The sequence below is a fragment of the Pelophylax lessonae genome (assembly GCF_965119305.1).
Source record: "Pelophylax lessonae genome assembly, chromosome: 1".
NCBI classification, from domain to species: Eukaryota; Metazoa; Chordata; class Amphibia; order Anura; family Ranidae; genus Pelophylax; species Pelophylax lessonae.
Genome location: NC_138768.1, coordinates 116,888,236 through 116,912,160, shown reverse-complemented (window position 1 = coordinate 116,912,160; position 23,925 = coordinate 116,888,236). Strand labels below are relative to the sequence as shown.

The following is a 23,925-nucleotide window of genomic DNA, read 5'->3' as shown; positions in this document are numbered from 1 at the left end:
ATAGTAAACAGCGCAAATCAAAGAGGGTGAATCTTCCTGACGAGGACACAGACAGCAATAAAAACCTGCCAGGGGTACTAATCCATCTCCATTCTGTCCATGTTTCCCTATTAGTTATATTTAAAGTAAATCAGCCCCAGTTATTCTGTGTTTTCTCTTACGTCCTCGCCGCCTCTTCATATTCGTCACATATGGGGGTATTAGACTTTGCTCCGAAGGAGTAGCTAGGCAACAAAATATGTTAACATTAAAGCTTTTAACATATCCCACCCTCAAGGGGTGGTCCCCTCAGTCAATACCCTCCTACTTCCTGCAACCATATCTCAGTTTCAATGTCTAGCTTGTCAGGAGTGGCTGGCTCTCTCTGTGCTGGGGCTTTGTGCCCCAGACTCTTTCTTCTTTTTTGATTTTTTGTTTGAGTTTTCTCTCTACCTTTACTTAGCTGTTCTTTTGTCAGCATTAGTTAGTTCTTCTGATGAAGAGGATCATGCGGGCTGGGTCTCGGGCTGATCCCCCTGGTCACAGGTCGTGGGTCAGTGGCTTCCCAGCCTGCCATCGAGCGTTCAGCCAGGTAACGCTCCTGGCACAGTGAACGACCCATCCCTGTTCGGTGCAGGGATGATTGGTGAGGTGGCTACCTCACTGGACGCTGTGCGGTTTCTTAACCCCCATTCTGTGCGTCTTGTATGCCACTCTCCCTGCCTCATGTGCAGCGGCTTGTTCGCCTGTGCGGGTCCCCCACGCCACTGTGAGGTAAGTGTATCTATGTGGGGACCTGTCTGTCTGGGGGGTGTCAGTCTGGGACTGTGTAACCTGCCTCTATTCACACTGTTTGTCTCCCTATCTCTCGGCTGCATGCTGTGGGCTGCAAGGGGGGGGGGGGGAGCTGTGTGACTCTGTGTGTGTCAGCCTTGTCAGTGTGTGAAGCTGTGTGCTGTGGGGCATGTTTTGTGGCATGTTTGGGCACTATACAGCGATCGCTGCGGCGATCTCACATGTTTTTTTATACATGGATGACATGTGTGTATTGCTGTGCTGTGGAACGGCGGTTTCGGCGCCAAACGGCACCATTTTGCCTACACTCGCTCCGGCCGCATGTTCTACATGCATGGCGGCCATTTTCTTGTAGCCTCCCATAGGCTTTCATAGAGCGCCCTGGCAGCATCACTTCCTCTTCTCCAGGAACACCGATCGAGGCAGCAGCAGCGGCGAGGGTCTCCTCAGGTTATATCCTTCCTATCCATTGCCTGTGTCAGTTTTATTGTCCCTGTGTGGGGTCTCATTGTGCTTGTGTGTGGTGCGGTGGGCTGCGCTCGCCGCGCTTGTTAAAGGGGCAGTTAACCCTTTCTTATCCGGCATTTGTTATAGGGGCAATGGATTCTCAGGAGGGCAAATTTCCTACCGCCTTGGTGGAAAGCCAGGGGACCGCTGTTTCCCCCCCAGGGGGGGATTTAGCCACTATTGTGGCTGGCCTTGCTGCTCAGGTGCAGATGCTGGTGGCTGCTCAATCTACTAAAAGACCCAGAGTTTCTCTTTCCTCTGATTCTGAGGGTGAAGGTGCTGGGGCTGTTATGGCGGGGGCCTCCTTATCGGGGTCCCGCTCCTCCCTGGATCTAGTGGGGTCCGAGGTGGAGGCTGAAGTTGAAGGGGTTGATAATTCTCCCCCTGGCTCGCCTGAAGAGCTTGCAATCATGGATGAATTGATTGCTTCCATGAAGCAAACGCTGCGTTTGCAGGATGAAGTGTGTCCCCCCGCTGCCTTGGCGGCTTATGGGACGCAGAGAAAACGCAGGACGCCGCAGGTTTTTCCCTGCAATGATGATTTTCAGCGCACTGTTAAGGAACAATGGCGCAATCTGCGCAAACCTTTTGCTGTACCAAGTAGGTTCAAGCTGCGTTATCCTTTCTCGCCTTCCACTGATGAAAGGTGGTGTGTGCCACCCCCAGTGGATCACGCAATTGCGGTTTTAAACAAATCCACTGCGATTCCTGCAGAGGATTCCCCTGTGTTCCGTGATGCCACGGATAGGAGATTGGAGTCTCTTGCCCGTCATACTTATTCTGTTACGGGTTCTATGCTTAAGGCTCTGTTTGCCTCTCTCATGGCGGCCCAGGCGGTCGCAAGTTGGACGCAGATGCTTAGGCGCGTCTTAGTGGCCGATTCGGCCTCGCCGGCGACCCTGGATATGGTGGATCAAATCCACCAGGGTGTCATGTATCTGTGTGATGCGGACTTGGACCTAGTCCCGTTGGCTGCACGTGTGCACAGCGTGGCAGTGTTGTCTCGCCGCCTGGTTTGGTTGAAATGTTGGTCGGTGGACCAGTCTTCACGTAAGACCTTAGCCAATCTGCCCTATGATGGGTCTCGCCTTTTTGGGGAGTCCTTGGATGTATTGATTAAGGGGATCACCGGAGGTAAGAGCACTCTCTTGCCCCATTTCCCCAAGGCTAAGGGGGCTTCTGGGAAGAAGCATGCTAATTTTCGGCCCCCTCAGGGGTCCTTTCGTGCCTTTCGGTCGCACTACAAGGGCAAACCGTTCAAAGGTCAAGGCTCTCAGAAGAAGCCCTGGTCTGGGAAACAGAAGTCCGGTCAATCCAGATCCGCAGCCCATAACAGTGCGGCCTGAAGGGGCGCCCTCACCCAGTTTTGGGGTGGGGGGACGCTTGCTCGGTTTTCTTCAGCCCTGGTTGGCCCGCGTGCGGGACAGATGGGTTCAGGAGATCGTTCGATCTGGTTACAAGATCGAGTTTCTCTCTCGGCCGGAGAGCAGATTTTTTCCCTCAAATCTTCAACTGTCTCCGGAGCGTTTACGGGACCTGCACCTGGCGGTGCGGGACCTGAGGGCTCAGGGAGTGGTAGTTCCGGTGCCTCATCGGGACAGATTTCGGGGGTTTTATTCCAATCTGTTCACCGTGCCCAGAAAGGAGGGCAAGGTTCGTCCAATTCTGGACTTGAAGGCTCTGAACCGCTCTGTGCGGGTTCGCAAGTTCCGCATGGAATCCCTGCGGTCGGTGGTGGCTGCCCTGGTTCCGGGGGAATTCATGGCCTCCATCGATTTGAAGGATGCGTATCTTCACATCCCCATTTTCGAGGGTCACCAGAGGTACCTTCGATTTGCCATTGCGGAGGATCACTACCAGTTCGTGGCATTGCCTTTTGGTCTCGCCTCGGCTCCGCGGGTCTTCACCAAGGTGCTTGCACCGGTTCTGGCATTATTGAGGGCCCAGGGCATTTCTGTCCTGGGGTATCTGAACAACATTCTGGTTCGGTCTGCGACCAGCCAGGGTCTGGAGAAGGACCTGTCTGTCACGATGCAAACTCTGCAGGAGTTTGGTTGGACGATAAATTTTCCAAAGTCGACACTGAGTCCGTCGGTTCGTCTTCCCTACCTGGGAATGATTCTGGACTCGGTGCAGGCGAAGGTCTTCCTGCCGGAAGACAAACTCAGAACTCTTCAGGAGGAAGTCAGGTCCCTCAGGGACGTTCCGCACTCGTCTCTGCGGACGTGCATGAGATGTCTGGGATTGATGGTCTCGGCCTTCGAGGCGATTCCCTTCGCCCAGTTTCACACGCGGGGTCTCCAAGCGGAGATCCTGTCCATGTGGGACGGGCGACCTCAATCTCTGGATCTTCAAATCTCGTTGAGTCGTCGCACCAGAAGAGACCTTCTGTGGTGGCTCCAGTCCCCGTTGGTGTCCGGGGGCAAGTCGTTTCGTCCTATCTCGTGGACGGTAATCACCACGGATGCCAGCCTGTCGGGCTGGGGTGGTGTTCTGGGCGTTCTGTCCGCCCAGGGGACTTGGTCTGAGGGGGAGTCCACCCTTCCGATCAACATTCTGGAATTGCGTGCGATAAATCTCTGTCTTCATCGCTGGACGGACCGGCTGCAGGGCTGCCCGGTTCGGGTGCAGACGGACAATGCCACGGCGGTGGCCTACATCAACCACCAAGGGGGCACCAGGAGTGCCCGAGCGGCTCGAGAAGTGGCCGACATTCTGTCTTGGGCCGAGACTCATGTCCCGGCGATAACGGCGGTTCACGTTCCGGGGGTGGAGAACTGGCAGGCGGACTATCTGAGTCGCCAGACCCTGGATCAGGGGGAATGGTCTCTCCACCCGGCTGTCTTCCAGACGTTGTGCGCGAAGTGGGGTCTTCCAGATGTGGACCTGTTCGCGTCTCAACAACAAGGTGAGAAGGTTCGTGGCAAGGACGCGCGACCCTCGGGCAGACGCGTCGGACGCGTTAGTGGCCCCGTGGCATCAGTACAGGCTGATGTACGCGTTTCCACCGATTTCAGTTGCTGTCCAGGTTCCTTCGCAGGTTACACTCGGAACGCAGCACGGTGATTCTTGTGGCACCGGACTGGCCTCGCCGGTCCTGGTACGCAGACCTCGTGAATCTGGCGGTCGACGCCCCGTGGCGTCTGCCTCTTCGAGACGATCTCCTGTCTCAAGGACCGATATTCCATCCTGCTTTACAGTCGCTGGCTTTGACGGCCTGGCTGTTGAGACCGAGGTCCTGAAGGAGAAGGGTCTCTCCCCAGAGGTCGTTCATACCTTGATCAACGCGAGGAAGTCTTCCTCGGGGAAGGTTATTACCGTACTTGGAAGGCCTATTTTGCCTGGTGTGAGTCCAGGGGGTTTTCACCCCACACGTACTCGGTTTCCCGAGTGCTGTCCTTCCTTCAAACGGGTGTCGATCAGCGTTTGGCGCTGGCTACGATAAAGGGTCAGGTGTCTGCGCTGGCCGTTCTGTTTCAACGTCCCGTGGCTTCCAACTCCTTGGTTGGCACTTTTGTTCAGGGAGTGCGGCATCTGGTTCCTCCTAGGAGGGATCCTCTGCCCCCTTGGGACTTGAATCTCGTTCTATACAACGTGCTCCTTTTGAACAGATCAGGGAGATCTCGTTGTCTATGTTGTCCAAAAAGGTCGCCTTTTTGGTTGCGATCACTTCGGCTCGCAGAGTGTCGGAGCTGGCGGCTATGTCCTGCAAGTCTCCGTATCTGGTTGTTCATTTGGATAAGGTGGTCTTGCGACCTAATCCTTCTTTTCTTCCGAAGCGAGTTTCGGAATTCCATCTTAATGAGGATATTGTCTTGCCTTCGCTGTGCGCGAAGCCTAAACATCCAAAGGAGGTGCGATTGCATTCTTTGGATGTTGTTCGGGCGATAAGGGTTTACCTTAAATCGACTGAGTCTTTTCGAAAGACGGACTCCTTGTTTGTTCTTCCAGAGGGTCCTCGGAAGGGCATGGCGGCGTCGGCCTCTACCATCGCCAAATGGATCAGGCAGACCATTGAACAGGCCTATGCTTTGCAGGGGAAGGTTCCCCCTGTGCCTGTGAAGGCGCACTCTACTAGATCTCTGAGTACGTCTTGGGCCTGTCGTCATGGGGCTTCTGTAGCCCAGGTGTGTAAGGCGGCGCCTTGGTCGAACGTGCACACTTTCACAAAATTCTACAAAGTAGATGTTCAGGCATCGGCGGATGCTTCCTTTGGCCGCAAGGTTCTTAGTGCGGCAATTCCCTAGGGTCCCTTGTTGGGGACCTCTGGCTGTTGGGATAAGTTTTTTATCCCCCGGTTATTTGTCTTTTCCTGGGTTGTTGCTCCTGTTGAGCGCTTGTTTTTCCTGTAGCCCAGCTGGTTTCCTTCCTTTGGTAAGGTTCCTTTCTTTGATGCGGAGACTGCGTTGCCTTTCGGCGTGGATGCGTTTCCCACCCCTCATGTTTGCACTGCTTTGGGACGTCCCCATATGTGACGAATATGAAGAGGCGGCGACTGTCGGAGGACGTAAGAGAAAACGGAATTTTTGTAAAATCTTACCTGTAAAATTCCTTTCTCTGAGTCCTCCGACAGTCGCCGCCCCCGCCCCTCTTTTGGGGTTTGGTTGTATACTCTACTGCTATTCCACTGAGACTGAGATATGGTTGCAGGAAGTAGGAGGGTATTGACTGAGGGGACCACCCCTTGAGGGTGGGATATGTTAAAAGCTTTAATGTTAACATATTCTGTTGCCTAGCTACTCCTTCGGAGCAAAGTCTAATACCCCCATATGTGACGAATATGAAGAGGCGGCGACTGTCGGAGGACTCAGAGAAAGGAATTTTACAGGTAAGATTTTACAAAAATTCCGTTTTTCCATATTTAGGTTTCTATGCATTACTGTATAATAGGTGTAACCGATTCAATTTGATGATAAAGAATACAGTAACACTAGCAGCGCTAAAACGTCATAAACCTAAATGCATGACATATATATAAAATACAATAATATTAAAAATGTGATCTCAGAAAAAATGCAGCATGCAAAAAATGAAATGAAAAAAAAAACCCAATTCACAACAGCTGAATTTTCATGCACATTGGAGTCCAACAAAAGTGCAAAAGTCCTTAAACTATACAGTAGAAATCTTCTATACACCAGTGCGCCTCCACCATCAAACAGTGCCACCCCCGTCAGAATGGACACTCACCAAAAGGCTGATCAATATGCACCTGTATGCACAAAGAATATTCCACCAAAGCGAAAGGGCACAGCTGCAACTTGTCTCCAATATATCTGTGTCTCCAAACAGAAATCACTCACGCCAGCAGTAACATGTAAGTGGAAGCACAAGAGCGGGGACTCATAGCGTAACTCAGTAAGATTTATTAAAGATCACACAATCAAAGAACCCCGTTCCCATCAGAATCAATAGCCGTTAGTCCTATGCTGCTCTCTAGTATGTGACCGCTCGGTACCTAAGCTGGCTGGAGACTTCAGCGTGGCGTCAGGCGTAACCAAGATGACCGCGTACTCATGCCCTTATACGTTTCGTCATCAAGGACTTCTATGGATATTTAGATATTTATTTTTTCCTACTCCTGGTTTCTATAGTTCTATGCATTACTCTTGAGAACTGATCCAAAAAGCAGAGACCACTTCAAATTAGCTATTAAAATTTCACATTATTTAAATACCTCATACCTGGACCACTACTTATTTATTTATTTCCTTTAGTAAATTGACTTTAAGGCTGGGTTCACACTTGTGCAATCGGACATTGTATGTGATTCGCACCGCATTGCTGTGCAGTTGACATGCGATGTCTGTGCAATGTGAATTTAGCCACACAAAATGTATGGCTGAAATCGCATGGCATTCTCACCAAAATGGTACAAATTTGTTCCGCACAGGAATCGGAGCGCATAGGTGTTCACACCTATGCGATCCGATTCCTGCACCACTGCACCATTTGACAGTTTGCACTGCAATCTACAAACCGATCTGGGGGGTGTCATTAACTTTGCAAACCAGCGGTTTGCAGGTGTCAGTGTGAACCAGTGTGCGATTCAGGTGTGATGCGGGAACCTGCACTGAGTTGCAGGGCTTCTCGCATCGCACCAATGTGAACCGGGACTAACATCATTTTATGAGGTATTTATCAAGTGTTTTGCTTTTTGAGGTGAATAAGGTGATTGTGAATTGACATTTTCATTATCTCATGAGAAAATTGGAACAAAATGTGTCACGTGATTCAATTATCTTAGGAGATATTCTTTAGTGAATTGAACCAATGGGGAGGGTAGATATCTCCATTGAAGGCACAGCACTAAAACCTGACACAAGTTCTATCTATTCCTTGCTCTTTCCAAAACTAAAAATAAAAATAACGTTGGTTTTATATACACTCTAAAGCAACTCGTGATTTGCAGGACCAAGAAACCAGTTCAGTTATATAGTGGCCCCACCAGCAGCACTTTCTTAACTTCCCTTTGCTCTCTTTCCACTCTATTTGCCACCAGGACAAAAAAAACTTGATTCTTCTTGGTGTTGATGACCATGTGAACCTGTTAACCACTTCTGGACCGGAAAGGATTTACCCCCCCCCCCAATGACAAGTCATACAACACTGCTGACAATCGCGCGGTCGTGCGACGCTGTTCCCTAATAAAATTAATGTCCTTTTTTTTTCCCCCAGAAATAGCCTTCTTTTGGTGGTACTTGATCCCCTGTGCAATTTTTTCCTTTTTGCGCTATAAACAAAAAAAGAGCAACAATTCTGGGAAAAGAAAAATAATATTTCTCTGTCGCTCATTGACAGACGCAGTCCTCTTTGATTAATATCAGTAGGGTTATACTGCCCCCTACAGGACACTAGGCAGGAAAAACGTTCTGGCCACACCTTAGGGGCAGTCCCAGAGGGTATATCCTCTCTCTCCCTGCTACAGGATGTCGGTTTTTTTTTTCTGCCTAGTCAGGAGTAAGGACCTAAGTTCCTTGCTGTGATCTCTTGTCCTGGCAAGCCTTTTTAGATCTTTTTTAGTTAGCTTTTTCTCTCCAGTTTTTTGTTCCTGTGAGATCTTCAAGCAATTATGCTGGATCTGGGCGACGGGCTGGATGTTGAGATCCAGTGGTCACTCCCAGCCGGCCTACGAGCGCGTGCAGGCCCTAGCTCCGCGCTGGGTCGGCCGCGACATAGTCCCATTGGACGGGGACTGGCCCCGCGAGTTAAACGTCTCGCCAGGGCGCCCACGACCAGTCTGAATCGGAGTTGCGGCGTCTGTGTTGGCCGACAGCCCCCCCACCTCGGTGGAGAGGGGTTCTGTCAGGAGTTGGTGCCTGCCTGTTCCGGTATGGTGAGTAGAATGTCCCCCTCTCCCTCATGATCCGGGTTCCCCTCTATCCTGTGACCTACTCCTCCTATCTCCCCCACGCTAATATGGGGTGGTCGCAATCCATCCCTGCACGCCCCCTCCCGCCGGCAGGCTGAGCCGAGTACCGCTCGGACCCAGGTCGCCCCTTCCGGGATACCACTCCAGCAGGCTTGGTTTGGGAGCTGACAATCCTCTGTCTATTGCCGCAAGCTGCATTATAGAAGGGATTGAGGATCCATGACTAAGGTCTATGTAAGATGGAGTAGGGCGCCGCAAGCGTTACCATTAAGAACAATCATGCAGGATACAAGCACCTACCGATCGATCGGTCGGCTGCTGTCGAGTGCCGTCCTTTCGCGCGCACGCGGGGCCGCCATTTTGGCGTAGCCTAAATGTCCCCTGTATGGCGGCGGCCATCTTTGATACGCCCAGCCTTGCCTCGAGGAGCAGCGGTGGGAGTGCCGGAAGACATGCAAAGGGGCGGAGCCGCTTCCTTTACCCGGGTAAATCGATCCATAAGACTTCCTGTCTGTAAAGACAGCGCTGAGAGCAGTTCGGTAGAAGCTTCTGTGCATCAGGTGGTGAGCCCTTGGGGTGTCTCTCTCTCTGTGGGGGTTCCAAAGCACGTGGTCACTGAGGGGCGCTATTGCGCTGGGGGATTACATAAGATTGAAAAAAGAAAAACTTTTTTTTTTTTTATCAGTTGCTTGCTGACAGGTGTTCCTGGCTTTGCCATGGACCCTGCTACACATGTATCCCCACCTGATCCCCTCGAGGTGACCACAGGACCCTCCAATTCTCCACTCACTATCGATGCATTGTCAGCGGTTTTGGAGTCTTTTGTACCCGGCTGCAGGTCCCTCTTCTGGGGCTGGTGTCTCGTGTCCCGTCTACTCGGATAGCGAGGAAGACGTTTCTGCCTCCGCTATAGCGCAAGACGAAGCGCTGGTAGATGCACTGATTGTGTCTGTCCGGGAAACCTCAAGACTTGAGGTTACACCGGCGGAGGCAGTTGATACTGAAATTGCTTTTGGTACCCGCAAGCCTACCAAGATGGCGAAGGTGTTTCCTTTGACCAAATGTTTTGATGACATAATTAAGGAGGAATGGGTCCGTCCAAAACTAACCCCTGGTATTTCCAAACGGATTGCTAGGCGCTATCCGTTTGAAGAATCCCTCCTTAATAAATGGACGGTACCACCGTCGGTGGATTCGCCGATTTCAAGACTAAATAAAGCTACTGTTATCCCATTGGAGGACGCTCCGTCTTTTCAGGATCCGGTGGACCGTAAGGCGGGATCTATATCCCGCTCTATATTTTCCCCTGATAGGGTCAGCCTTTAGGCCAGTGTTTACCATTGCTCTGGTTCCACAAACATTGACAGAGTGGACCAAGTTGTTACGCCGGGATTTGGAAGGGAGAAGTCTCCCCCCGGCAGTATCAGACTTGCTGGAGCAGATGGTACAAGGGCTACAGTTTGTCTGTGACGCCGCCCTGGACGCCGCTCCATTGATGGGGCGTGTATCGATCTCGGCGGTGGTCCTTCGGCGTATGCTGTGGTTAAAATGCTGGTCAGCGGATCAAGCTTCCAAAAAAGCCTTGGCTAATCTCCCCTTTCAAGGGGATCGCCTGTTTGGTGCCACCTTGGATGAGATCATCAAGGGTCTCACTGGTGGCAAGAGCACCTTTCTACCACAGACTACTAAGGGGAAAGAACCTCGTCGCAGACGGGGACCTTCCTTTTCCGCTCATAAGACGTTTTTTCGCTCCTCTGGGGCGGGCGATAAGGCGAAGTCCTCCAAAGCCCCCCCAGGGGGTTTCAAAGGGCGCTGGTCGGGGAAACAAAGGTCCGGCTCTTCCAGACCTGAAGATATGACCACTACAGCCTGAAGGTGCGCCCCCACCCATATCTGGGGTGGGGGGACGTCTTCACCGGTTTCCGGACCCGTGGCTTTCCAGAATTCCAGACAAGTGGGTTCGCGAGGTCATACGGTCGGGATACAAGATCGAGTTTCGATCACTTCCACCGGTGCGGTTCTTCCCTTCCAATATTCGACTATCCCCGGATCGCTTAGAAGCTTTGCGGGGGGCAGTGACGGATTTGATGCAACAAGGAGTTGTGGTCCCCGTTCCTTGGACAGAACGTTTTCAGGGGTTCTATTCGAACCTATTCACAATACCCAGGAAAGAGGGCAAGGTGCGTCCAATTCTGGACTTGAGAGCGCTCAATTATTTTGTCCGGGTGCAAAAATTCAAGATGGAGTCCATTCGCACTGTGGTGGCCTCCCTGCATCAGGGGGATTTTCTGGCGTCCATAGACATCAAGGATGCCTATCTTCACATTCCCATTTACGCAGGACATCAGCGTTTCCTTCGCTTTGCCGTGGGAGAGAACCATTATCAGTTTGCGGCATTACCCTTTGGTCTCGCCTCTGCTCCCCGGGTCTTCACAAAGGTTTTGGCCCCAGTTTTGGCACTGTTGCGACAGCGGGGCATATCGATTCTAGGCTACCTAGATGACCTTCTTCTCCGTGCGGAATCTCCGCAGGCTCTATTGCTAAACTTGGAGATCACTATGATCTCTTTGGAAGAGTTCGGGTGGCTGGTGAACCTGCAGAAGTCATCCCTGGTTCCCACCAGGAGACTGGACTATCTGGGTCTAACTTTAGACACGTCCTTGGCAAAAGTGTTCCTCCCGGCAGAGAAACTCCAGAAGATTCAGTCGACGACTCAGTTGTTATTGTCCGTCAACTGGCCCTCCCTTCGGACTTGCATGAGGGTTCTGGGACTGATGGTGGCCTCCTTCGAGGCAGTACCATTTGCCCAGTCCCATACCCGAATTCTTCAAAAGGAGATTCTTCTCAAATGGAACCGGAATCCCGATTCCCTGGACAATCGGATCCGGCTGAGCGAGCGGACCAGGGAATCTCTGGTTTGGTGGCTTCGGTCGCCGATGTTCAGTCAGGGGAAGTAATTTCTTCCAATCTACTGGACGATTGTCACCACAGATGCCAGTCTATCCGGGTGGGGTGGGGTTCTCGGCAGACGATCTGCTCAGGGGCTCTGGTCCCTGGAAGAATCCAGGTTACCGATAAATGTATTGGAACTGAGAGCGATCAGACTTTGTCTGATTCACTGGACCGAGCAGCTCCGGGGCAGCCCGGTTTGGATCCAGTCGGACAATGCCACGGCCGTGGCTTACGTCAATCACCAAGGGGGCACCAGGAGTGCTCTGGCGGCCGTAGAAGTGGCCGGCATCCTTCGTTGGGCGGAACGATTTGTTCCAGCTCTCTCCGCGGTTTTCATTCCGGGGGTGGAAAATTGGCAGGCAGATTTTCTCAGCCGTCAGATTCTGGATCCAGGGGGAATGGTCCCTTCATCCAGAGGTATTTCACCAATTGTGCCTTCGTGGGGGCACCCCGGATGTGGATCTGTTGGCATCTTGGCTCAACAGAAGGGTGCGATCCTCTGGCAGATGCACTGGTCTCTCCGTGGGGACAGTACCAGTTACTGTATGCCTTCCCTCCTCTCAAATTGCTGCCGAAACTTCTTCGCAGGATAGAGGTGGAGGGAATTCCAGTCATCCTTGTGGCTCCGGACTGGCCTCGTCGGGCTTGGTACGCCGACTTAGTCAGGATAGTCGCAGACGCTCCTTGGCAACTTCCCCTCAGGGAGGACCTGCTGTCGCAAGGGCCGATCTTCCATCCTGCTTTACGATCGCTGGCTTTAACGGCCTGGCTGTTGAGACCCAGGTGCTAAAGAACAGGGGGTTGTCGGCTTCAGTTATTCCTACTCTAATTAGAGCGAGGAAAGCGACTTCCAGAAAGGTCTATCATCGCACATGGAAGTGTTACATTGCGTGGTGTGAATCCCTTGGGTTTCTTCCACGTTCTTACTCGGTGGCCCGGATATTGGCTTTTCTGCAACAGGGGGTTGAGCAGAAACTGGCCTTGAGCACTATCAAGGGTCAGGTTTCAGCGTTAGCAATCTTCTTTCAGAAGCCTCTGGCTACTCAGTCCTTGGTGCGGAATTTCATCCAGGGGGTGCGGCACCTGGCTCCGCCGGTGCGCGCGCCCTTGCCGCCCTGGGATCTTAATTTGGTGTTGTCGGTTCTTCAGAAACCTCCCTTTGAAAATATTAGGGAGATTCCCTTGCTTACCTTATCCCAGAAGGTGGCCTTTTTGGTGGCTATCACTTCTGCAAGCAGGGTGTCAGAACTGGCCGCTTTGTCCTGTCGTTCCCCATATCTGGTGGTTCATAGGGATAAGGTGGTTCTTCATCCGAATCCATCCTTCCTTCCTAAGGTGGTTTCAGAGTTTCATTTGAATGAAGATATTGTATTGCCTTCCCTGTGTCCTAAGCCCAGTCATCCTCGGGAGTTTGCCTTACACTCCTTGGATGTGGTTCGGGCGATCAGGGTGTACTTGACTACTACGGACTCTTTTTGTAAGACTGATTCACTTTTTGTGATCACGGATGGCCCTAGAAAGGGGTTGCCTGCGTCTGTTACGACTATCTCCAGATGGATCAGACAGACGGTGGTACAGGCTTATTCTATTAAGGGTCGGGTTCCTCCGTTCCCTGTTAAGGCGCACTCCACTCGGGCGCTTAGTGCTTCCTGGGCCTTCCGCCATCAGGCGTCGGTGCTTCAGGTTTGCAAGGCGGCTACCTGGTCGTCGGTTCATACCTTTACAAAATTTTATAAAGTTGATGTGCTGGCATCGGCGGATGCCTCTTTTGGCCGCAAGGTTCTGCAGGCCGCTGTTTGAGGAGACCGTTGGTCTACCTTGAGGGTTTTTTCTGTTGGATTTTCAGTCTCATCTTTTTGTCCGATGAGCCTTTAATACTTCTGGTTGGCTCCGGTTGGGCCTTCTGGATTGGATTTTGATTTCCGTTATCCCACCCCTCATTTGTGGCACTGCTTTGGGACGTCCCTACTGATATTAATCAAAGAGGACTGCGTCTGTCAATGAGCGACAGAGAAAATTGGATTTTTGACTTACCGTAAAATCCTTTTCTCTTAAGCTCATTGACAGACGCAGTACCCGCCCCTCTATTTTTGAGTTGGGTTGGGTTGAATTCTCTGACACTGCTTTGTTACATAACTGACATCCTGTAGCAGGGAGAGAGAGGATATACCCTCTGGGACTGCCCCTAAGGTGTGGCCAGAACGTTTTTCCTGCCTAGTGTCCTACTCCTGTAGGGGGCAGTATAACCCTACTGATATTAATCAAAGAGGACTGCTTCTGTCAATGAGCTTAAGAGAAAAGGATTTTACGGTAAGTCAAAAATCCAATTTTTTCATTTTCTGCTTCATAACATTCCCAATAAAAAAAAAAAAAAAAAAAAAAATTTTTCATCATTTTAGGCCAATTTGTATTCTGCCACATATTTTTTTTTTTAAAAAATCCCAATAAGTGTATATTGATTGCGCAAAAGTTATCGCATCTACAAACTAGGGGATTGATTTATGTAATTTATGCGGACTGCGACATTGCGGGGGACAGATCAGACACCTAACTGACATTTGTGACATTTTTGGGGGAACAATGACATTACTACAGTAAGGCTGCATTCACATGTCAGCGTATTGATCGCGGGCAGAATCGCCGCGATTCCGCCCGCGATCCGGAAATCATTGCAAATCGCGGGACGCATGTGCGTTGCCCGTGATTTGCAATAGCACCCCAAACGCTGTGCGATGTTGCCGCGATTTCCGCCTGCCGAATCGTGGTAACATCGCGCAAAAAAAAATCGTGGGACGCATTATGCCCAAAAAAGTACAAGAGCTTCTTTGGAGTGTAATGCGTCCCGCAATTTTTTTGCGCAATGTTACCGCGATTCGGCAGGCAGATCAATACGCTGACATGTGAATGCAGCCTAATCGGTGCTAAAAATATACGCTGTTACTGTACTGACACTGGCAGGGAAGGGGTTAACGCCAGGGGCGAGCCAAGGGTTAAATGTGTCCCAACTGTGTAGGGGGGTTGGTTTGCTGCATGAACACAGAGATCTGTGTTCCTAAAGAGGAGGAACACAGGATCCCTGTGTTCATAACTGACAGAACAGTGGTCTGCCGTGTTTACAACAGCAGACCGCCGTTCTGTCTCCACAGATCAGCTACCCATGTCAGCCAATGGCTGAGAGCGCTGACCAGTGCAGGGGGGGGGGGGGGGGGAGTCATCGGATAGTTAGTACAGCAGCTGAAAGTTTTTTGTTTTTTTTCATTCAGCCCCCTGGGTTAAACAAAAAAAAAATAGTGTGTACTAGGCTAAACTCCACTCCACACATGAAACCCATGTGCTGCACCCGTATCTATAAAAAATGTTTGTTGTGTGTTGATTCTTTTTATCCCCTCACCACTTTATCTAGTGTTGTTTTTTATTAGAAATAATTAAAAGAAACATTTTGGGGCATAGTAATAAAACATTTACTAGTGTTTGAAAGGTGTTGGTGGAGAATTCACTGACATTTCAAAAGCATGCCTTAAAGTGCTACTAAATCCAAAACAGTAAAATCAGTCTGTATATGCAGTAAAGAATGCTTGTTATACTCACTGTGGAACCGAAGGGGTTAATCCTGTGCATTGTGTAAAAATACTGTTTTGTACTTTCCTGTATGGGCACGCAGATACACTGACAGATCTGCAGGAGACCTGCATGGCACCAGCGATCTGCTGATCGCTGGTGCAATGCTTTACAGGCTCTAAAAAAAGGCACATTTTTTTTTTTTTACCTGCAAACCGATGCATTCATTATTTATTTTTTTTTTAAAGTGAACTTATCCTTTAGGTAATCTGACCTCTGAGGTTGTCGTAAAAACCCTAATGAACATCCATCATTATACACCAGATCACGTGAAGCCATAAAAGAGCTCACTAGATAAAAAAACACATGCAAATGACAGGCTTAGTGGCTTGCCGCACTTTGTCATCATGTGACACTGGCAGAGTTAAATATGATTTATGCCGCTCAGCTGAGGAATTATGGATGAGCTATAAAAGCATGTCCGTGTATTTTAGAAGAAATGGATATCTTCTACGCTTCATGTCTTCTTACAACTGGTAAAGTGGTCATGGAAATATTCAACTTAATTCCCCTGGATTATTTTAGATTGAACCTCTAAAATTAACTTTAAAATGCGGACGCTGGCGATTACACAGTATATGGAAAAAGCTGATTAAAGAAGTGTGACAAAGGCGGAACACATAGACGGATTGAATCCTCCATGCTTTATTTAACCTGAGCTCCTGTCTGTTTTTGTAAACAGAAAATCTCTCATTATCCGCTCGGAATAATGGTGATCTGAATACTGCTCTGAAACGTTTAGACTGTAAATGAATTGCCACGCATGCCATATTTATCTTAATGCCTTCAGTGTGGCAATTACTTGGAAAGGATTGTTTGAAGTTGAATAAAAACATTCAGCACAAATGCTTTTATAATCTCACATCTCACATTACTACCCTTGTGTATAAAAGGGGCATTTCATGCTGGTATGCCCTTTGGTGGAAAAAAGGTGAGGTGCTTTGTCATTGTACAACCAAAAAATGGTGCATGAACAGAGGGTAGGCACTGTTTGGACTGTATTTCTTTAAATCTGAACTTTATACAAAAAGTGGAACTAAAGTATTTTTTTTTTAAATGCAAGCAGGCAGTCTTTTTCATGCCTGCTTGCGTGCTAGATCTCTTTTGCAGTAAATCAAATTATCTGCCAGTTCGCAGTCTCCTTTATAATGTACTCTGAGCTGCGTATGTTCATGCTCAGCATGGTGTCTTGATGGCAGGAGCCCTGATTACCTGTGAGGAGGAGCCGCTGATCGGCTCTCCTCGCCACACACTCTGACAGTGTGAGGCGATAAACGGCACTTCCTCGTTTACATGTGACCGGCTGTGATTGGACACAGCCAATCACATGGGTAAAGAGCCATGTCATTGGCTCTTTACAGAGATCGGGGTCGCGCTTTGTCCTAGCAGCCACGGCCACGATCACCGCACTGCACGCCCTCGCGGGCACGCAAGAGAGGCCGTTCTGGTGCGTCGTCATATGACGGTGTCCCAGAACAATAGCTGCACCGCTCCGCCGTCATATGTGGTTACATAGTAGATTTTCGTTCAAATTTTTTTATTTTAGGAATGTTGTCTTATTTTCTAATCGATAGTGGGGTCAAATTACAATAGTTTTCTACTGCAGTGACAAGAAAATTCAAAGGAACAAGATGGAAATTTGTAACAGTGTATGTGGTTTTTGTTTAGAAAAGTCCATTCACTCCAAAATGGAATGTTAAGAAGCAAACAAAATTTTGAACAGCTTTTGAATGACGTTCGTCGAGCTATCAAATGTACTGAGAATTTTCATACAAATAGTTATATGAATATTCATGCGAACATTCATTTAAAAATCTACTGGAGTATACCTAGATTTGTACTAAATTCACATGGGTTTAGAATAGTTTGAATGCATGGCGTGTACTGCACATTTTTATTTCTATGTGATTCACAGAATGCACATTCAAACACAATGTAAAAGTGTCCCAAGTGAAATGTGCATGTACCCTTATGGGGCACATGCAAGCACCTTTCTAATTTTGGTAAAGGTCCCCATTAATATTTATACCTGACCAATTTCATGGTAAAATGAAAAATCTAGGCCTTCTATGCCCTTTAAAGGTTACTTGCTGCAAAAGCATCAGTAGAAGATGACCTTATCCTTCTTCATTCTCTTGACACAGGGTATACTAATAAACTGACACTCCACATCCAGGTCTCAATTGTGACTGGAAGCAGAGTCAATTAAGGTGTAGTGAGTCATTTCTGTATCAACACTCTGTGCTCTCTCTCTTCCTATTTCTTTGTCAGTATGACGCTTTAATAAACTCTTTCCTTCCCTGGATGGGGGACCTGAGATTTGCAGGTTTCTGTAGCCAGAAGTACTGACTTGGGAGAGGAAACAAGAACAGATTAGAAAAATGCCAGAGCGTGACACGTGTGGGAATAGGAGTCTAGCATTTATGTCAATTATGAATGTAAAATCCCTCTGTCGCAAGGTGCAGCATTAAATATTACATAAATAATAAAAATATTTTGTGTTTATTGACTGAATCCTCCCCGGATTGCAGCAGTCTGCAAAATTTTAATTAGCAACAGTAAAATTCATTGCTCTCTTTTAATGCGATTCTAACAATGAAATGGGGACATAGCTGCCTTAATGAACATCAATACTCCTGTAATTGTCCATGATAATAAAAACAACACTGCTAATACACACATACTGCTAATGAATACAACATTGCTGTATTTTTCTTAAAGCTGAGCTCTAGGCAGATGTAGAAAACTCAATTTAAGGCAGCTCTATAATCAATAATCCATCAATAATTGTATTTTTTAATGTAAGCAGTGTTTGTATCTGAATTAGACCTGGTAACAGTCTGTTGCAGGCTCTGAACAAGGAGCTCAGTTCACATGCTGACAAAAAGCATACTGCTATGAGAAGAGAGCAGATTGACAGAGCAGTGAGCTCCATACTGTGCCAATCCTTCTTTCACTGTCCAGTCCCAGGTTGGGGCGGGGGGTTGACGATCTGGGCTCAGAGGAAATAGGTTTGATGATGCTGTACATCAGACTGAGGACATCCAGTGACAGAAAAAAGGACCATGGGAAAAATTTCTAAATTGAAGGTGATTATTGCCGCAAAAGCCATTTTTTACATTTTATTTAATACATTATTAGGCTGTTCATTGTTATCTTCTTATTTTTGGCTAGAGTCCGCTTTAAGGGATATTTATGTAAGAAACATGTTGCCTCCCATCGCTGACTTTTCTGAAAATACTGCCTGTTTCCTTGTTTCTGACCTCAATATCTACCTCCTGATACACACTGACTTAGAACAAGCATGTGTCCATTGAAGTCAGCGTTAAACCCCAAGTCCGTGGTCCATCTCCCCATCGCTCACTTGTATTGCTTTTTATAAAGTGTTTGGGCCATTTATGTAAGGCAATGGGTGCCTTTTATTGATGCGACACATAGGGGGTGGTTTACCAAAACTGGTACACACAGAATCTGATGCTGCTGTGCATAGTAACCTATCAGCTTCTACGTTTTATTGTCAAAGTTTAATTGAACAAGCTGAAGTTAGAAGGTGATTGGGTATTATGAAGAGCTGCACCAGATTCTGTGTTCACCAGTTTTAGTAAATCTCCCCCATAGTGTCATTCTCAGCATCATTCTATGTCCGTGCAGGGAGCTGTAATGATGTCCCCTCAGGGGAGGTCCCATGACACTCTGTACTGACAAGAAGAAGGTTGAATATCAATGGGCACTAGTCCACCCAAAGGTAGTGAGTGAGTGATAAGTCTGTGGTGTGCAGGGGTGGGGAGAATGCAAGTATTTTAATAAGAGCTGCATTTTTTTAACAGCTGGGGGCCCATATTTTAAAATAAAAAGTATTCCTGAATTATAAAGACAAATTTGATAACAGCGCTGGCCAACCTCTCTGTTTTTGCTTTGTTATGCAGACAATTACAAATGCGAATTGCATAGCTAATATAAATTCTGTACATACGCATGTACTGACTTTTTTTAACCAGTTTTCCTCTAGGGTAATTTTTTTTCATTTTTGGACAGGTTTAAATATACATTTTTAGATAAAAATTTACTTAAACCTCAAAATCATATGCATTATATATTTTATGCATGCAGGGGCCCTTTAGATTTAAGATGGTAGCTGCAATTTTCTATGTTGCACAGTCTTTGTGCAACTCTTTATTAAATCTAGATTTTCTAGAACAAAATACACTAACATTAATTTTATTGCACATAAATACACTTTACTCCCATTTTATGTACATAATAAAATATGAGGTAGTGAAGAGTAAACAGATGCCAAATATGTGAAGCTTCAAAGCTGCTGGCTTTCGCAAAATGGAGATAAAAATATGGTACCCAAAATTATCAATGGGCGGCGCTTCAAAAGTCTTTACAGCTCATCATTTTAGAGTAAACTGAAATGGCCCAAGGATTATTGCTTTCACTTCGACAGTCGTGGTTATATATAATGTTTGGTGCAATTGCAGCTTACATGTATGCCCTGTGTACAAGTTTGCATTTGTGATTGTATGCAGGATGACAGGGTTGGTGTTAACATTTTTTTAATATAGTTTTTTTCTTTAAATTTACCACCTTCTTTTTTTTTTTTTGTCCAAAACAAGGGAGCTCAGAAGCCCCCTGTGTATTAGCTTTGCAAAGGTGACAGGTTCTCTTAATGAAAACATCAGGGGTTCATTAGACCCACCAATGTCTCTCCTGCAAATCCATCACAGATCACGATTAGCTGCTTCCCCAGCCACAGCAGCCGGTAAATGACAGCTCTGAAGCCGAAAATGCTCAAAGCTGGGCGCTTCTGACTTCATACACTGCAGAGGAGATCAGGGAATGTATTTACCATCCTAAAATAATTGTGGTCCTGGGCACTTGGGAAGATCAGGAGAGCCTAAGTACCACAGAAAAGGAGGGTCACACCGCAAGCACTGTAAAAATGATTGGGTGCTACAGGGCCACCCAGATTATATTTACATTACAGCCAGAATGCAGCTAAAAAAAACAGTAGCAAGCTCACGTCTGCTAATTTAGGGCCCGTACACACTTGACGGAAATGGGACGAAATATCCTCTGATTTTTCTCTCTCTTGCTCAGTGTTCATTATCGTTTTTAGTTGACAGTGCATAAATGTTCACGAAATTTCTCGTCCGATTTTTTTTTTTTTTTTTTTTTTTTTTTTTGGGACATTTGTTTCCAGACTTCCAGGTCGTCAGCAACTTCAAATCATGCGCGGCCTTTTGTATCCGATTTTTCACGGACGTACTGCATACACATTAAACGAAAATTGGTCGTTTGGGGACGGACGATAAAAATTGTGGTGTTTGTCCCTCCGTTTTTTTCGTTGAAAATGTCGGTATCGGCAGCTGAAAGTTGTGTATACACTAGCCGAAAATCGTACGATTTTACTTCGGATGGGAATTTTCAGCAGATTGTCTACTAGTGTGTACCCCACTTAAGCTGCAATTTCATTCTAATCCCTTTAGACCAGTGGTTCTTAACCTTGTTGGAGGTACTGAACCCCACCAGTTTCATATGCGCCTTCACCGAACCCTTCTTAATTGGAAAAATAAAATATGATTTTTTCAAATTCAAAACATAGGTATATATTATTTTAGGTATATATTCATACATAGGTGCACAAAATGGACAAAACCATTAAAACATGATTTTCACACAGAAACAAAAACATAATAATGAATATTTACTGCAAATCAGTGTGACTTCTGCTGTTGTCTTTCAGAGACCAGTTCAGAAATGCGCGGCTTTATCTTGGCAAGTGCCACTCTCATTTCATTATCATGTCTCATGTCACTTCACCCTGGCCTGCTGTAGGGGGGGATCTATATGGGGGACGGGACCTCACCTCACCCTGGCCTGCTGTAAGGGGGGAGATCTATATGGGGGACAGGACCTCACCTCACCCTGGCCTGCTGTAAAGGGGGATCTATATGGGGGACCTGGTCCCCCATATAGATCCCCCTTACAGCAGGCCAGGGTGAGGTCCCCCATATAGATCCCCCCTTACAGCAGGCCAGGGTGAGGTCCCCCATATAGATCCCCCCTTACAGCAGGACAGGGTGAGGTGAGGTCCCGTTCCCCCATATAGATCCCCCCTTACAGCAGGACAGGGTGAGGTGAGGTCCGGACCCTGGCCTGCTGTAGGGGGGATCTATATGGGGGACCCCAGAGTGACCTAACCTCACCCTGGCCTGCTGTAAGGGGGGATCTATATGGGGGACCCCAGAGGGACCTAACCTCACCCTGGCCTGCTGTAAGGGGAGATCTATATGGGGGACCCCAGAGTGACCTAACCTCACCCTGGCCTGCTGTAGGGGGGGATCTATATGGGGGAACGGGACCTCACCTCACCCTGTCCTGCTGTAAGGGGGGATCTATATGGGGGATCTCACCCTGGCCTGCTGTAAGGGGGGATCTATATGGGGGACCTGGGATCTATATGGGGGACCTCACCCTGGCCTGCTGTAAGGGGGATCTATATGGGTGACCTCACCCTGGCCTACTGTAACGGGGGATCTATATAGGGGAACATGTCCCCCTTATAGATCCCCCCTTACAGCAGGCCAGGGTAAGGTGAGGTCCCGTCCCCCATTTAGATCTCCCCCCTTACAGCAGGCCAGGTTCCCCATAAAATAGATCCCCTTTACATAGTCTTCTCAGTGTTCTCACACAGTCAGACAGTCAGTCACTAGACTTGTACAGCCAGTACTACTCCAGTCCTACCTTTTTTTCACCTATGTCCCGACTCCCGATCACAGGCTAGGTTTTCCTCCTGCAGGCTGCAGCACCACTGTCACCACTGGCTCTCTGGCCTCTCACCTGCCGGCTTCTTCTGCTGCTGCGCAGAGAGAGCTGCGAGTGCGAGCGGAGCGAGAGCAGAAGGACATGCCCGAAACTGGAGGAATAGTCCCTGACAGCGAAGTGGTACTAGCGGAGGGTCTGCTGAACCCTCGAGACTGACCCACCGAACCCCTGGGGTTCGATCGAACCCAGGTTAAGAACCACTGCTTTAGACTCAGGATTTATGCAGTACATCCAGAGAGGTGAATTGGTTAAGAATATATTATTTTTTGTTTCTCTTACTTGTAAGTTGTTATAATATTATCATTGCCTTTTGTTTTTATTTTACAGACAAAATTTGCACGATTTAGTGGGACAAATGTGGAAACAGATTTTGTGGAAGTGCCATCCCAGATGTTAGAGAATTGGGTGTGGGAGAAAGAGGCTTTGCAGAGAATGTCAAGACATTACTTAAATGGCAACCCTGTTCCTGATGAACTGCTGGACAAATTGATAGAGTCCAGACTGGCTAATACAGGTAAACATTGTTCTTTCACAGCTGCTTTGCTGACTTATTTTATGGCTTTCACAGCAGTTAGTGCTAAATCATAGCTGTCATTTTGTAGAGCAGCTTTAAATCCTGGGACACTCAATATGCAAATCCCATCTGGGAGCTCAGTTTTGGGCCTTCATTGTCATTGATCCCTTAGTACAAACGCATAGCTTCGCTGATCAGTAGTTGTGTGATAGGCGAGCCAAAGAGCTGGTTTTACAGCATGGGTCCCCAACCCCCCAGACCGGTACTGGCCCATTGCCTATTGATGGTCAGGCTGTGCAGGGGGAGGTGAGGGGCGACCGCAGCTCTGATGAGGTTAACACAGACCGCGGTCGCTGCTCACCTCCTGTTGTGCGGCTGTGTCAATGAGCCTGTGTGTCGTCTCCCCCACTGCCGATGTCATAAGCATTGTCAGTCGGGAGGGGGGAGGGGAATGTTAGATGGTCTTTGTTGAATTTAACAAATTGAAGCCAAACTTCAACTAATACTTTTATAAGTAAACTGAGACACTCAAGATGATGGGTCCAGCACCGACTTCTGAAGGTATAGGATCCAGCTGAGAGTCCGAATAGTGCGTAGAACATTGACAAGTCTGTTCCAGCTGTTACCTCTCTAAGAGGTTATCCAGGTATCCCAGAATTGGAATGCCCTGAGAGGAGGAGCCAGCAGTTTGGTAAGAACTGAAGGTGCAGTGGACAATCCAAAAGGAAGGGCAGGTACCAGTAGTGTTGCATGCCCACAGTAAAATGCAGGAAGCATTGATGCACTGAGATTGAGACATTTGGGTAGGCATCCTTGATGTCCACTGAGGCCAGAAAGTCTCCTGAAATGGGGGAGGCAATGATTGACTGGGTAGATTCCATATAGAGCTTTTTTTACTAGAAGGAAAATGTTGAGCACTTTCAGGTCCAAAATGGGAGAAATAACCCCCTTGCTTTGAAAACGGTATAAAGGTTGGAGTAGAAACTCTTCCTTATGTGAAGGCATATCCCCACTTTGCAAAGAGGACTTACCCACAGGTTTGTAAGGTTTTGACATCCAAGGTTTGTGAGGGAACGAATTGAAGACACTCTGTTTCCAGAGGAAGAATATTTTCTAGCTTGGGCCTTCGCTTTCTTTTGCTAAGATAAAAGGGTATTCTTTCCCCCAGTAACCTCTTTGAATGGTGAACGCGGGAAGTGTTTTTTGCAATGCTGCTCAGACCAACATTTAAGCAAAACAGTCCTCTGTGACTTCACTAATCTTTTTGCAGTGACTGGTAACTGGCAGTATTGATTCATATGTGTCATATTACACTTGAGATCCTTACAGTGTTTGGTTTCTCTGCACACATGACTCT

At 48.0% G+C, this 23,925-nt stretch overlaps 1 protein-coding gene across 1 annotated transcript in view; it reads left to right on the top strand.

Annotated features, from left to right (window-relative positions):
* NLN (neurolysin) overlaps positions 1-23,925 on the top strand; it is a 154,081-nt gene that overhangs the window by 117,317 nt on the left and 12,839 nt on the right. Inside the window, exon 10 of the mRNA XM_082243101.1 lies at positions 22,382-22,568. Coding sequence (XP_082099227.1) covers positions 22,382-22,568 — 187 coding nt within the window. The remainder of the gene's footprint in view (positions 1-22,381; positions 22,569-23,925) is intronic.